Below are 15,688 nucleotides of genomic sequence, written 5' to 3' on the forward strand. Positions count from 1 at the left end.
TTACGACTGCGTGACGGAACGATGTGTCCCGAAACCTGACGACTTTACCATTCTCTCCCTCTCTCTGGTTCTGGCAGGCTACTTTTCACCCGCGTGGGTGATGGTTTTTACGTTTTTTGGTTTAGTAAATTGTACGATTTCACCTTATTTCAGTAGTACTTTTTTTTGCGTTCGTTCGTTTGTTTGTTGGGTGATTCGGTAACACTGGCAATTTTACCGTCCACCATTTGCAACATTTTTATTTATTTGGTGGCAACCTTTGCGTCAGGTTGCTACCGTTTGCTGCCGTTGACATCCTAAGCCACGAGGCTTAAAGGAGAGCTACCAACTTTAATGAGATTGTTTGTGGCTTTGGTGATTTACTGACTCCCACAGGACGCTATGTATCTGCATTGCTGTCCAGTTCGGGAAGGTATTTTTCATTTCCGCCGACGCCTTTTGTTTCTGATTTTGTTTTCATTTTCTCATCAAAATTAATTATTACTTGGGGTTGGGGTGAAAGGTGAAAAAAAGTAACACCCACCACGGTGATCATTTTTTGGCATTGGGAAAAGGGAAAACAGTTTTTGTATCCTGAATGTAAAGTAAAAACAAAATCGAAAAAAACCACAAAGATTTACACAATACCAATTAAAAGCAGCTCTTCGATAAGGTTTTGTGGAAAGGATGCATATGTTGCGAGTTAGGATAGTAACACCTAACGCATTTTGCACGAAAGTAGTTACAGCCCGGTTACAGCAGGGATAAGGTGCCTTTCCACGGTTATGTCGAAGAAAAATCTTAAAATGAATTAACAAGTTGAAGGACAAGTTGACAGGACAAGTTGCGATATTTCCGAGGGATCAACCGAAATGGGATTTGATCTGTATTTTTGTCAATAGAATCATCAATCGTAGAAGTAAAAATTCCTATAAAATATAGCCAACTATACACTCTTAACTACTTTGATAGCTATAAAACCCTATTTCAGTAACGTTTAGAGGATTTCAAACGATCCATTCGCGTCGATTACTTCATCGATCGTCGTCGATTTAAAAAAAAACTAGATTTTATTAAATTTCTATTATTTTCTATTTTCTCTTCTCGGTTATTCTTTCAGCTACGGTCGGAAAACAGATCAAAGGAGGCTACCTGCTTCGATACAAAAGTAAGTATCAAACTTTACCAACAACAACCACTACTATTACTCTTCTGCCTCTAATAGCTATTGCTACACATTTTCTACTTTATTGAACTTTTATTAAACCATAAACGTGGCCACTTGAGAATTCATACCTAAAGCCCGCCCTTCGAATGAATTTTCATAACAAATATGTTCCGCTTACAAAGGAAAATATAATGCTCCACCTCGAACGTTGTCCTCAACATGTAGGCCGTTGGCGGAATGGGAGCTAAGCATCCAACAAAACGTGTCAGCTGGCATCTGTCGACGGCGCAAACGACGCGCTTGCTACGATCGATAGAACCTTTCAATCAACCCGCATACCTGCGCCATAGCTATGGTGTCCGAAGACACATTCCACAAAAGTTTCGAGTATCCTCTTCTCATACGTCTAGCAGGAAAGCAGTCATGTGGAGATGCAACGTTCGTACCCAGTACACATCACACACTCCGGGATCTTTTACGTTCCGGCTGCTGCTGTGTGAAAAGGATTCCATCAATCACCATTTTTATCCCGAAGAATGATGCGCTCTGTACCTTACATACCGAAACCGTCAGAAAAGTATTCCTTGGAATGCCAATGAGCTGGCGCGGGTCATCGGGAACTTTGACTGGAATGGATTCGGATGCCTGGCATGAAGCAGAAGGCTTGAAAGAATGATTTGTTTTGTTAAGGCGTTTTTTTCTTGGAATTCAAATCTTCCTCAGACGGATATAAAACAATATTTGAAACATTAACCATTCATAAGGATCGTCGTTGGACATGCATTAAAACACTATCATAAATCTATAGAGATTAGATTACACATAGGACTCCCGTGTTCGCCATTTATCTTCACTACAACTTCCTTCTATTGCAACGTTTCTAATATCAGCGCCAGTTTCTGCAGTCGTATGAATAATAGCTTATGGCCCTAGCCATTCCATTACATGACCTTGCAAAACCGTCATCCGTTCCATATCGCCGAACTCAGACGAAGCATTCGGGTTGGATTTATGTGAACGCCAAATTAAGATAAAACATCTCGGATGGCCCCGCGTTATTGTTTGCTGCAGTGAACTTGTATGCGTGTGCTGTATCTGACAGTCAGGAGCATTGGGACGCTGTCATCGACACGGTTCCTCTTCGCGCCTACGACACCTACATTGTACGGTTGCATCGCCGAGAGCCTGAGTTCCTCCGTTTCCTCCACTAACATGTCTACATGTCACACCGTACTATAAACTCCAGATAGAATGACAGTGATACCCGGACCGACGTGGGCGATTGTTCTCATTTTCATATCATCTCACTATACACCGCTGTGTCCTCACTTTCGAATCCCTTGCTCCTGGTGCTGCAGTCCTTGTTGTGCACACTGTCCCGGAACCGTCAAACACGTCCCGGGACGGAAGTAAGCGTGGCACCGGTCGGAAGTCGGTGCCGGAAGAAACAATGAACCATCCATTTTTGCGCCTGGCAGCGTACCACCACGCCCCAAAGCCAAAGGCAATGAATTCTTCGCGTCTTCGCGGTGCACATTTTCCCCGGGGGCGTTTATGATATAATTTGATTGTCGCAAAGTTTGTGTCAGAACCCGCAACGACCACACCGTGGCACCGTGTCACGCTTCACGAGAATGCGGCCCACAAGAGACACTGATGGATTGCAGTGCACTCGTGCGCTCGTCGGAAGTCGTCGGAAGTCTTTGGATGTGGGGTGTGAAAGTAATTGATTGCACTACGAATAGGCAAACGGGTCATAGTGACGCATTCTACCTTTAAGAAGGCAAGTCTTCGAATCGCATCCGGATACACCTGACCTTTCCAAGAACGTGAACTATATTCATATCTTTGAAACTTTATCTCGTGCTTGAAGCTTTATGCGTTGAGGATATCGATGGGAACGGCATCATAGCTTGTGCCTAACTAATTCCAGCTAATGAAGTTACGGTGCGTTCCTAGAAACTGAATAATCCCCAGCGACCGAATAACTTCCAAACAAGTCAAACAGGCAGCATTAGCACGTTACCAGGGTGAGAATCAGGTCAAGAAAACCTGAAATGCTTGAATAGTTTCGCGGTCAATGCTACTTAACGGGTTTGCTAAACTTTCCTAAAATTAATCTTCTCGTCTGCCCGGGGAAACAGAAATGTCTAACGCACTGCTACCTGTCAGCATACCTAGTATTGCTGCGAGCCGGCGAATGTAGACACTTTGCTAAGCCATCCAATAGCACATTCCATCACGATAGGTTAAGCACTGGAATTAACTCATCAGCACACCGGTACGTATAGACGATTCTGGCACCGAGAATGTAGTACACACATATACCCTATATGCTGACAAGACTTTGGTAAAGATAGACTCTAATCTAGCACATGCCGCTAGCAGCTTCAGTCGCGAAATGGCGCTTAACATTGGCACTTTACCATTGAGTGATTGAAAAGTTCCGAAGAAAAGGAACATAAATATTGATGTACAAGACTTTGCGACAATAACTTTTTACACATGAACTCTGTGCGGGAAAGTCAGTGAAGTAAGGTGGCTTAACAACGACGTGTCAAAGCTGTTGATTGTACAAACAAACAGTTATGAAGCACAGGAAAAATGTAATCCTAGCAAGCGCCGCCAAAATGGGTTCAATTTTTCTCACTAAACTATTATATTTTTGTAGGACAAACAACGTGATTCTGAAAGATTTGTTCACCAAAAAAAAATCACAAAATCCATGACAATTTCTCTGATAAAAAATCTGTGCTTCACCGCACTAATGCATGGCCCCACGAGTGTATTGGAGTGAAACCAATTTCACAGAACACACGCAATGAAAACGAGGGAATTCGTGTTTTTTTGTTCCTCTGGCGCATTCGTATTGTTGGTCCAATACCGGCAGAAAGCAAATACAAATAGAAATGGGAAATAAAATGCCGCCGAACTGTCCTTGATACGCACCCAGCAAACAACTGCTCATCTTCAACGGTGCGTGTGGCACCGTACACAACGCACGCAGTAACGCTAATTGACAACCGAAAGCGAATGCTTGTCAAAAACAATGTAAACATAAGACGATTCCTGTGAATGAAAAAAATACACACAGCACAACATAAAATGTATAATACCACCTCCGGTAGTACATTGTTTTTTGGTTTCTGACCTCCGGGTGATGTGTGCGTGTTTCTGTCTCTGTTTTTTGTCCTTTTTTTGGGGTTGTCACTTTTTTCACTGACAGCACCATCATCACCAACATGATCATTTATGCAGTCACGCAAATATAAGCTTTTTTTCGTGTGCTTTCGCCTCAAATCATCATATATTGACGATTTGTGCGAGAACTTAAGTGCTTCTTTTCTGTTCGGGGAACATGTTTCTTTCGGGAGAAACATGAAATAAATGAGTTTCTTTTTAAGGGAATAAATATCAAAAACAGATCCGATTTTCTGATATTCTCTTGTGATTTTGATAGTAATTTATTAAAGAAACTTTCTCCAGTGATCAGTAACTTCAACGACTGTGTGGTTTTGTTGAGAACTGGGAGTGTCTTAGGTAACTTAGCTTGGAATTCTTCATCAGGAAAATATTTTACACGTGGATATTCGACCCAATGCTTGTCGAAAAGGATGTTTGGCGTTATTCTCGTTACGTGACCAACAGGTAGTAGAATATTAGAGAGAATAAGAGATTCTATGGTAAACAATATGGTAATATCGTCGATGATACTTACAACAAGTAATGTTTATAAACTTAAAGCTGCTAGTTTTACCACTACATTGAGCTTATTCAAACCACCCTAAACCTCAAAGTCATTGTGAGATACTGTACAAGGTGAACTAGAATGTAGCAAAATAAAATCAAAACCCTTCACAGTTCTTTCATCTTGTCTAAAAGGGAGCAGAATCGGTATAAAGCTTTCTCTTTTGACACAATAAAAGCTTTGGAAAGAAAGGAATGTTTTATCTTTGCCATATAAACTGGTGAACCCTGTAAGAGTTCCACTAATAAAATTAACAACTGTAGTGTTATCATCATTTTCAATTCATAAATACGAGTCTTTCTTCTAAAGATTTTACTAACAAATTCAGCTCAGATTCTGTAAACCCCCAACTTCATTTGAAGAAGCACAACAACTTTCCTATATATCACCTCGAACGATTGAATTATGTTCACTCAATTTGTTGTAATTAATTATTTTTATTATCACATTTTTTAACTTCCTTCATCCTGTTTCACGTGCAATGCTTGCGTTTATGCTAGAACTGGAAGAAGAAAAAAAGCTCAACCATGGAATGAATCTTCAAAAGATACCAATTACACTCACTCCCGAATGATTGATGGTACTTTCCCCGGGTTCGTCCAGTGCTTCATGTCATGTGCAAAACCGTATGGATAACCCTTTTGTTTTCCGTTCGATACCGTTCATCAACTTCAGAATGCATCAACAAAGTCCCCTGTCCGGGACACTGTCCCGCACACAATAAGGACAACCGTTTCGTGCACTCTGATCTGTACCACGGATAACAATGGCCAATGGCTAGAAAAAAACAGCAGCGAAAAAAAAACTTATCCCAAGGTGCAGTTGACTGGTGCTGTCCAGTGGTCGTCATTAGCATCATCGATCCAGTGCTGATGATTAATGAGACAAGCTTGCCTTACACAAGCCGGGTGACCGGTCCGCCTGGCAGTCAGTAAGCTCCGACACGTACCAGACCACCTGGACCATAAGGCCATACGCCAGCAAAGAAGAAAATCCTTTTAGTTAGCTCAGTCCCACGCGGCTACCCAGATGTTTGGGGACGGAACATAGGAGGGGGCACAAAAACTCGATCCCAAAGATTTACCATAAAACCGGTGTCAATTTTCATTTCCCAAAAGGATATGGCATCCTAATGACATGCGGTGCCGGAAACCATCGTCTCCGTACGGCGCACGTCGTCGGGGACGGTTTTTGCACAAGACCCAAACCCAACGCTGCTACGAGAGAGAGTTTCCGTTCGGTGTGGCGTGTTTGTTCGCTTCCCATTCACGCTGATGATGGGAAGCCACCGGCTGATGAGAGAGAAGTGATAATAAATTTAATTAAACATCAGGTAAAGTGAACACACTCGGAACATGTTCGGCAACATTCCGTTGCCTACGCTGCAGAAGGCAAAGATTGACACGATCGACCGACATCTTTAACTTTCGTCTTTTATACACTTGAATGTGTGTGTGTGTATGTGTAGATGGGGAAATGATTTAAGAATTTTACCTTCACCTTCCATCTCATAAAAGGTGGTATGGGGGAGAGTGGAAAATTTTTGCTCCCAAAATTGACTTTCATCCGATGAAAAAAGCCCTTAGAGAAAATTGACACTGGCAAGATGGTTAGTTTCGCACACCAAAGAAAAAAAATCAGCCACCATGCCCGGCTACTCATTACAGCTCATTCTGTTCGCCATCGGATCCATTTGCTCCCTTGAGTTTGCCGGAAGTGCTTCAAACATGGCAGCAGGGAAGGAAATTAAACAGGATCCGACGGCCATTTGTACAGGGTACCGGCAGCGTCAAACCTAACTGTCTGGTGCCGGCACTTCGACACGTTGCAACGTTGGATAAAATCCATCCCCTGAGAAATCCCATGAGAAATGAAGCGCGGGGTCGGCCATAACGGGCCGGGAGTTATGATTTTAATCCGTCCATCTACACCGCCACACCACAGACGACCGAAATGGGGAAAGTAATTTTCGAAAAATTTCATTTCACCACAAACTTAATGGGCAACAGCACAGTGTTTGATGAGAAATTTGCGGCCATGCCACACGCCGCGTGGTAACAAGGTGAGAACAGTGCTCCCTGGAGGTGAATAGCATCGGCACGAGCAAGAAGCACGGAGAAGAAGTGGTGTATGGCCAGCAAAGAACCCAACCCATGACCTTGAAACAATGATAAACTTCGTTCCGGTTAGTTACGGGTGCAATATAGAAACGAGCGTCCCTACGTCCCTTTGCGGGATATACTGGACACTTTTCTTTTGTCATCTTGCCTTAGTAGCGAACCTTTCGAGGGGTTGAAGAAAATATACAGTTTTTTCTTCGCCCCATTTTAGTGTGTGTGTGGACATTGAAAGTATTTTCTCCATTGTGTTCCGTATCATGTGTCGAAGAAGGAACGATGAAAATCAATTGCACAACACAATTCCATGCGAATCTACACACACACACACACAAACCCATACATTGAAGCAAGCTTGATGATTTTCCGATAAAGATGATGAATGTATAGCCGTAGCACAAAGTGTCACCAACAATGGGCAGCCTCCAAAGCCACTGGAAAGCCTTGACCGTGGAGAGTGCGGAAGTGTGTTTTCCCTCTTTTTGTGCTTTTTTCTCCTTTTTTTGCTTCTGGATTCTTATTTAATTGAATATTTCAGCAGAACCGTAAACATGAGTCGGTAGAAAACTCGCTGGCCGGATCGACACTGGGCCATTGTTTCGTGTCCCGTGTATCTTTGATCCTTTTCATTTGCTACGCTCGAACGAAGGAAATCTCCTCTGGAATGTTTTTTTTTTTTTTGGGGACGCCCTTTCACTATATTTACAAGCCGTTCGGTATTGTTTTGCCCCTAAAATGGTTTTGAGCTTTTTTTCTCCTCTATTTTTACATCCATTAATGGTAACGATTTCTCGAGATTACAAATCTTAAAGCTTTTACAAAAACATGACGATGCCTTGGGAAAGATTACAATTAATTCTTATTCACATTTTCCTTTCTCTTTATCTCTCTCTCTCTCTCTCTCTCTCTCTCTCTCTTTCTCTCTTTCATTTACAGAACAAGTCCTGTGGAGTCGCTGGTCGGAAGAATGGGTTGTGCTGTATGATGATTCCACAATGGCGTGGTTCACGGTAAGTTCCCATCGTAATAATGTGTTTTTAGTTTAACCACACACACACACACCCACTTTTCTTATGCGCTAATCGTCTAGAAACGTGGTAGAGCACGAAATTAAATTTTGAAGGAAAATGATAACCATTTTACAATTCCTTTTTCCCCCGTCCAGTAGCTCGATAGCTTAGCAAAATGGTTAAGAAGAGTGCAAAACTGAACCTTTTCAAGCAATATACATTTTTGTAGTGACAAAAGTCCCCAAAGGAAAAGCTTTATCTTACCACCACAAACGCAACAAGCGGCCATTTCTTTCTCTAATATCTCCAAACCATTGGTAGATGTTTTCAGTCGACTAAACACTAAAGAAATGGGCTCGTGTTTTTTGCCCATTTGTATTAAACTTTATTCCCATTCAACTACCTGCTGCGGGTTGGGTTGGTGACCACAGTGACAGGAAGCACGTGCCACCGCATACGTTCGTGTGGCTGTGAATGGTTTGTTCACATCTTAAACCTTGGAGACCGCTTCTCGTGGAACCTTTCCATTAATGCCTCCTTTTACTCGTATTAAAGCTCAATCGATACGTTAACACTTTTTTCAGCAAAGCTTTAAGCTCTCTACCAAGCACGCTAACGGCAGGTATTAGGCATTGCTTCCACAAAGGATATTTAATTTTAACTTGCGAAACCAATGTCCTCAAAAAGCAACCGCCCTCGGGGAGAGTATCAACTGCATTCCGTTTGCTCAATATTTTATAAACATTCCAACGATTTGGGAAAAAAATATCATAAAACTTGAACACGAACTTCGTGTATCAGCCGGAGCCCGGCATTATAAGCAAATCCGACCACGATGATGTGCCGTGTTGTTGCTTGTATGCTTTCATGCTGGGCTCCCCACTCTCCCAAAACAGGTCAAACAATAAACCGTAACCTGCTGCATATTTATAGCATCGTGTACCGAAGTTCGACTGGTATGCGTCCAGCAAACTCCCTGCGCCAGACATGAAACATCAGGCCAACATCGTTAAGCTTGTGTAATGGGAAGGAATAGGAAATAAATTTCAATTCTTCATTTCCACGAAACACACTACTGTGCTACTGGGGGGGGCCGAGGTGGGCCACAATGGACGGCTTCCCAATGTTCGCTTCTCCGATCAGCAGATCCACGATAATGTTGTTGTTTTCTGTACCGGTCGGTCTCCGGACGAGCCTCAAATTCATTCCGACATAAACCTCACCATGGCATGAGGCATCGTGAAATGTGTAACTTTGTAACATCAAATCGCCATAAGCAAAACCGGGATCGGAAAGGGGAAGCTCCGTTGTGGGGAGGGTTTTGCCGTTTGCGAATCAGCAAAAGATACGATGCATCCGGTAAATGGAACAAGTGAAAAACTTTCTCTCCGATTAAATTACATGCATTAAACATGCACGTGTTTCTCTGCTTTTGTGTTTTACGAAACCATCGGTAGCGTGTGTGGGCCCCTTTTTTCCCCACATACCAGTGTCCGCGAGGTGATGAACGAGAGCGCGCTCGGAAAAGATTTGTTCGACACGAAAGAAGTAACCAGGAAATGGGTTGGGTTGAAATTAGATTAACAAATTAATGTTGGTGGTGCGGTCTGGATCTTTCTTTCTTGTATAAAAAAAGAAAGGATTCATAGTAACAGGTTTGATTTACTCTTAGTTTTAATGAATCTGATAAGAAAAAAAGCAACTAGAAGCTACTTCTTCTTTTACTAGAAATGCTTTAAATTGTTACAATCATAAGGTAGTACAAAGATTCGACTTTAAGAAGAGAAAAGCCAAAGTTGATAAAATCCTTAATATTATATCCTGAAAGACAATAAGTTGATTCCATTACATTAAATTGAAATTGAAATTGAAAATTACATTAAAAATTCACCTTTTCAGAATTAACATTTGTAAAAATCAACACGCAAAAAGAGATTTATATTAAGAGACTTAAATATATAAGATAGGTGAGACTTTTTGTCAATATACATCGTGCATTTCTGACGATTTTAGACAAGAAATGACTGCAAAAGAAGTGAAAAATGCATACAAGATTCCAAATATTCTGTTCCATAGTTGGGTTTGTTCGTAGAAATCAATCACCAATCGTACCTTTACCTAGCAATTTGTAGCATTTCACAGAATTGATACATCAGATCGAACTATGAAAGACTGTAAAGCAGTACAGGATTTCTAGGAAATTTAGTATGACTCTTCGTATTTGCAATGGAATGGATGCAGTGCATAGTGAGAGTATCAAACCGTTTGAATCTTCCAGAAAACTGAAGCTAAGAAAGAACTCTTCTGTTTCCCTTTTCAATTTAGTTCTGGTACATGTTATGTCCGGAAATGGCATCTCTGGTATGCTGTTTACCTTCTCGCTCTTGTATGCTTTGAAATGAGAAGTCACACAGAATAGATTGATGATTGTGATGCACATTCAATCAACAATCTAAATTCTTATTTTTTCTACATCAATGATTAATATTCGTTATTAATATTATCGTAAAATTTCTATTACTTGTGCATTAAAATTATATTTTCTTACATCTTATGAAACAACGCGAAAAGAATTTTTAAAAGTCTATGGAAAAGCAGAAAGTACCACTTTTCTACGTAAGATTTTTAATGAGCTGGTACAGAAATAAAAATGCTTCGTTTGCAAAACCCATTTTTCTTCCATGATCATGTTTCTCCAGGAAATAAAAAAACTGTAAAATCCACAAGCATTGTGCTACGGGTTGCATTTATACGCTAAGTGATTGCGACGAGCTTTGACGTGACTTCTTACACACGTGCTCAACAATGGATTTCCCCGTAGCTCCCTCATGCTAGAGCCACTTTAAAATCAATAAATCTTTCTACTGCTTGTCGGTGTTTTTTTTCTCACCATTCGCCCGTTTTTATGAGCTTTTGAAATGCATCGACAAATGATTCGATTCGTAGAAAAATAAAACCGGAAATCCTTTCAACCATCCACGACCGGTGGCCGATCCCCAGCATAGCACCCGCAACCACACGATTGCAAATGAACGGCCACCACCCGATGCCATTGCTAGCGAAAACCCAATTAATCATGATTTCATTTCACTTCCATCTCTCTCTCTCTCTCCCACCTTCTCTGCAGGAACCGGGTCGCTCGTCACCTGCCGGGAAAATTCTAGTCAAAGAGGCACCGGAAATGCTTGCGATTGCACACTGGACCGGTCAGATACCAAGGCGGCCCCCACTCCCGGATGGCGTCAGTGTGTCGCAGCTAATCGCGCTCGGGTCGCGCCGGAAGCGCTCCAAAGTGTACTGGATGATTGCGAAATCGGAAGAGGAAGTCAGGTAGGTGGCATGATGTCGGTTGGTGCGAGGGTGAACGGTTTTGGATCGTTAAGGTTAAGGGTTGTTGGCTGTCCCGCCGAAACCCCACCGATAAAGTTGGTTGAAGATGAAAACCAACAACAACAGCAACAAAAATGCACACATACAAAAAAATAAACATTTGTTCGACATTGGGTAAAGTGGCTGGGAAAAGTGTCATCAAACACACGTGCCACAGTTCCGGATTGGGTGCGTTGTAGCGAATGGAAATGTGGCATTGAAAGGAGTGGTCTGAAATTATGAGGATATTGTGTAATCATAAAGCAACTCTAACTAGGGAAACGGACCGAAGCGTTTGTTGTTAAAATTATTGTAGTGTTTATGAACACAATGCGAAAGGTGTTGGAACAAACTTTTGTGCAAACATTTTCAACTTCTGAATACGAATTTTCTCTCCCGGTAGAATAATCATCAAAGTTTCATACATTTCACAATTTCCTATTAAACTACTGTCTGGGAACAACTCCTCTTTATTGTTCATTCATGATCAACTTTTCTATATTTTGTAAAAAGCAAAAATAAAGCCCAATTCTTATTCAAATCTCGTTCTTGAAAGCTTCCACACAAAGCATTTTCCAATGTGAAACCGTTTTTCAAAAACCCAACTTATCTGACTTGCTGAACTGCTGACGACGATATTGCTGGCGGGTTATCACCACCCATCGGTCCCGCATCCGAACACCCGAAAGCGCGACTGAACGCACGGCTCATGATGTTCCTTCCCCAAGATAAATAGCTACTTGCCTAATCAGAACGCGTCCTACGCAAACAAAACTTGCAAACACTAGAAAACTCAGGATACAAAGCTAAATATTCATTCGCATCCTGTGTAAACCGAGCTGGATTTGCTCGAGAACCATTATGCCTTTAACGTAATTGAAATATTCGTTCCCTGCTACCTTGGTCGATGAATTTTCTGCAAAACACGACGTTTAAACTACGGTACGGGAGATCAACGTTTTTGGGGTGAAGATTAATTTTCATGTGCTTCACCTCACAGGAAGTCGAATGGGAATGTTTTCAAACCAAATCTTGCATTTGTGTGTGCAAAAAGGACTGAGGAGAAATAGCGAACAAATTTTTAGCTTAGTGTCGCTTAGGAAAATCTTCCTAAAGCTTCACGCTACAAAAGCATCCCCTCGATTATAATGAACGGCGTGTGTGAGCCGTCCGGAACCCGAAGGGATTTAGCTTCATGACGCAGCAAGAGGGTCGAGCGAATTTTGTTGACATAAATTAGCGATAACATGTTCGTCCGACAAAACGCTGTCATTTCGGCTCGACAAACAAGCCAAACAAACACAAGTTTGCTGTGCTGTGGATCGGGGTATTTGCTGCCTATCATCGTAACACCCAGGAAGGTGACAACCATCGATGGGATCGTCGACCGAACAGCCAGCACACGACACAAAAGCTTGTGCAAATACGACAAATGGGGTGAAACGGAGCAAGAATTCTACTGCCGTTTACCCGTTGTCCTGAACCGTTGCAGTCCGGTAATTGTGTCTTTTTCTCGTTTCATGCTTTCAAAGACATTTCGATGCACCTTCCGTGTAGGGACAGCATGATCAAAACAACCACACTCGATTGATAATTAATTGCGTGTAAAATAACTTCCGGTGTACAAAATCGATTTTAGTTATTTTAACAAAGCACTGGGCGCCTCCATCCTTATGTGTCATACTAAAACATTGGATAAAACCTCTAACACCTAAATATTTCGTACGTATTTTTCTAGAAATTAAAAAGTTGAAGAAAAGAGACAATTTTTTTGAACACCCAAATAAAAGTCAAATTTATCTCAAATTTAAATAAATTTAATATACTATATATGTACTTACATTCCAGAATGGAGCCGCCCGGTGGTTTATATGATAAACGGTGCGACAGAAACGGGTATCAAATCCCATCCTGATTCAAGGGCTGACTATCCAGTAAATATAAGTCTAATAAGCCAGAAATGGTCGACATGATCTTAGGGTCCCTTAAGCCAAGAAGAGAGAGTGCGAGAGAGAGAGAGAGAGAGAGAGAGAGAGAGATTCAAGAATTTTCCAATATTTTTCTCATCCTTTGCTGAACCGATCTGTAGTCTTTTAATAACTTTTTTTTAAAACTCTAACTAAAAGTTTTTGTTAAATTAACAGATGAAGAATAAATTTTCTATGATTTGATTCACACAAATCAATAAAATGATTCACCTTTACAAAATAATCAAAAGGAAGCATAGCATTTAAAGGTTTTCCGTTGAACCCAAAAACATTGACTGAATGCTCAAAACCGAAACGAAATCAAACATTATAACGCCCTTTACTGTTATGCTGTAATTGGCTTCGTCTGTAACATCATTCAACCATATGACGCACATCGAAGCGCAATCGTTACCAGCCGGGCAAGGCAATTAACTTTCCAACTGCTCAAACCCGGATGATTTTGTCGCTCAAACTCGCGACTGTCACTCTCTGGTGGGCAGAAGGTCAACGTGAACGGAAAAGTTTTAATTTCCTCTGCCTAATCATCTGCCACCGGTCTCAGATCCACCCGATGGACGGGGTTACAGTAATCCAATCGCAACTTTGCTCAAAGTCAAAAGTTACCCGGAATTACTGTAACTTTTCCCACCTCCACTATTACCGGTGACCTGGGTTCATGGGTTTTTTTTGGGGGTTGAATTGAAAATTAATTCTTCGTTCAAATATTGGCTGAAAACGTGCCAAGTTGGTCATTCCTTCTTTACCGTCAAGAGAGATCGGATCGCAAGATCTTTTCTGTCATCTCGTGATCATATCTTTCGATCGTTCACAATGTCTGCCTTAGTGAGTTTAGTCAAACAGCACATACAGCGCGTCACCGATGCTGGTCAGCTCGTAATCATTAACGGTATGGATCGTTTCATTGGCTTCTTCTCGTGGGACGTACAACAACGCATTACCTGGCTCAAGCTCGTACTGATAGTGTTTGCGGTCGCATACGAAATCACAGCCATCGTGGCGATGGCACTAGCCTCCATGAGAGGAATGTTTACGGAGCGTAGCTTTACGATGAGTTTCGTCACCATGACCGGAGCCATGTGTATCGTGATTTGGGTCTCGCTGGCAGTGTTTCGTCGAGATCTTACCGCCACGGTGGCATTTCTTCAGCAGCGTCAACGTACCATCCACAACGAGAAAGCACCGCGGAAAGCTCTGCTCGATCGAGTCACTCGCTATCTGTGGCTGTTCTATCTGCAGAACATTGCGCAGGTATTTTTCTGGATCAATCTACTGCGTGACTGTAGCCCACTGGCAGTGTTTGAGCTCCCCTTGCTAGACAGTGCGAATGTGTTGCTGTATCCCGTGGCCATGACACTCATGTCGCTTATGTTCATCCATACGATCATGATCGTATCTACGCTGCTGAGTGGTCTTACGCTCGAGTTCTACTGGCTCGGGCAAGAGTTTGAGAAGGTGTTTGGTGAATGTAGCACGATCGCTGCTATCTACCACCAGCGTTACTGGGACGCACTGGAACGAAAAATTCGAACATGCGTTACGGAGCACCAACTACTGCTGGCCCAAATAAGCACGCTGCGTAACAATTTAAAGCTATATTTGCTGCTAAATTTGGTTGCCGATTTTACACTCATTACCTTCGCCGGCTGCCAGATGGTGATGTCCAACGAAGGTGATCAACACTTGTATAGCATACTGGCCGCTCTTACTGCGTGTTTGAACATGTTGAACTTTGGAGGATTGTGCGATTTACTCAAGATACAGGTCAGTTCTCGGGATCGTGCAAAACAGACGAAGGATTTTAATCAACATCCCACAACACACAAACACACACGTATCTTACAGGTTCATGCCATCAAGTTTCATCTGTACAGCTCCCAGTGGACAGATTACTTGCGACCAGTTTCGGGACCACTTTATCAACGTTGCCGCCGGATCCGGTCCAGCATGCTGGTCGTGATGACGCGGGCCGAGCACGAACTGCGCATTAGTTGCGGAAGCGTCTACGATATGTCGCTTGCCACTTGCTGGGCTGTGTTGCAGTTCAGCTACTCCGTGTTTACACTGCTGCTGAGCTTCTTCGAAAACACACCGAGAAGCCAATGAAACACTGTTGCCCTTTTTTCCTGTCCGAAGATTCGAAACCCGTCCTAATGACCGCGTGCGTGTTCATGCATCTGCATTAATGAGCCCCGTTGTTCGCTATTTTTAGTAGAAAAGCTTTTAATGTATGTTGGGTTTGGGAGCCGGCAGCCCAAAAATAAACACACCACACAGGAAAGAAGGTACGAGCACGTGCGAAATCCCTC

At 42.2% G+C, this 15,688-nt stretch overlaps 2 protein-coding genes across 3 annotated transcripts in view; both read left to right on the forward strand.

Annotated features, from left to right (window-relative positions):
* LOC125765112 (uncharacterized) overlaps positions 1-15,688 on the forward strand; it is a 42,522-nt gene that overhangs the window by 13,999 nt on the left and 12,835 nt on the right. For both annotated transcript variants that reach the window (XM_049429992.1, XM_049429993.1), the window contains exons 3-5: positions 1,100-1,147; positions 7,949-8,022; positions 11,150-11,352. In XM_049429992.1, coding sequence (XP_049285949.1) covers positions 1,100-1,147; positions 7,949-8,022; positions 11,150-11,352 — 325 coding nt within the window. The remainder of the gene's footprint in view (positions 1-1,099; positions 1,148-7,948; positions 8,023-11,149; positions 11,353-15,688) is intronic.
* On the forward strand, positions 11,359-15,504 carry LOC125765074 (uncharacterized). Its single transcript, XM_049429933.1, has one exon. The coding sequence runs from the start codon at positions 14,193-14,195 to the stop codon at positions 15,483-15,485; it is 1,293 nt and encodes a 430-aa protein (XP_049285890.1). The 5' UTR covers positions 11,359-14,192; the 3' UTR covers positions 15,486-15,504.

The sequence above is a fragment of the Anopheles funestus genome, chromosome 2RL, assembly GCF_943734845.2.
Source record: "Anopheles funestus chromosome 2RL, idAnoFuneDA-416_04, whole genome shotgun sequence".
Classification (NCBI taxonomy): Eukaryota; Metazoa; Arthropoda; class Insecta; order Diptera; family Culicidae; genus Anopheles; species Anopheles funestus.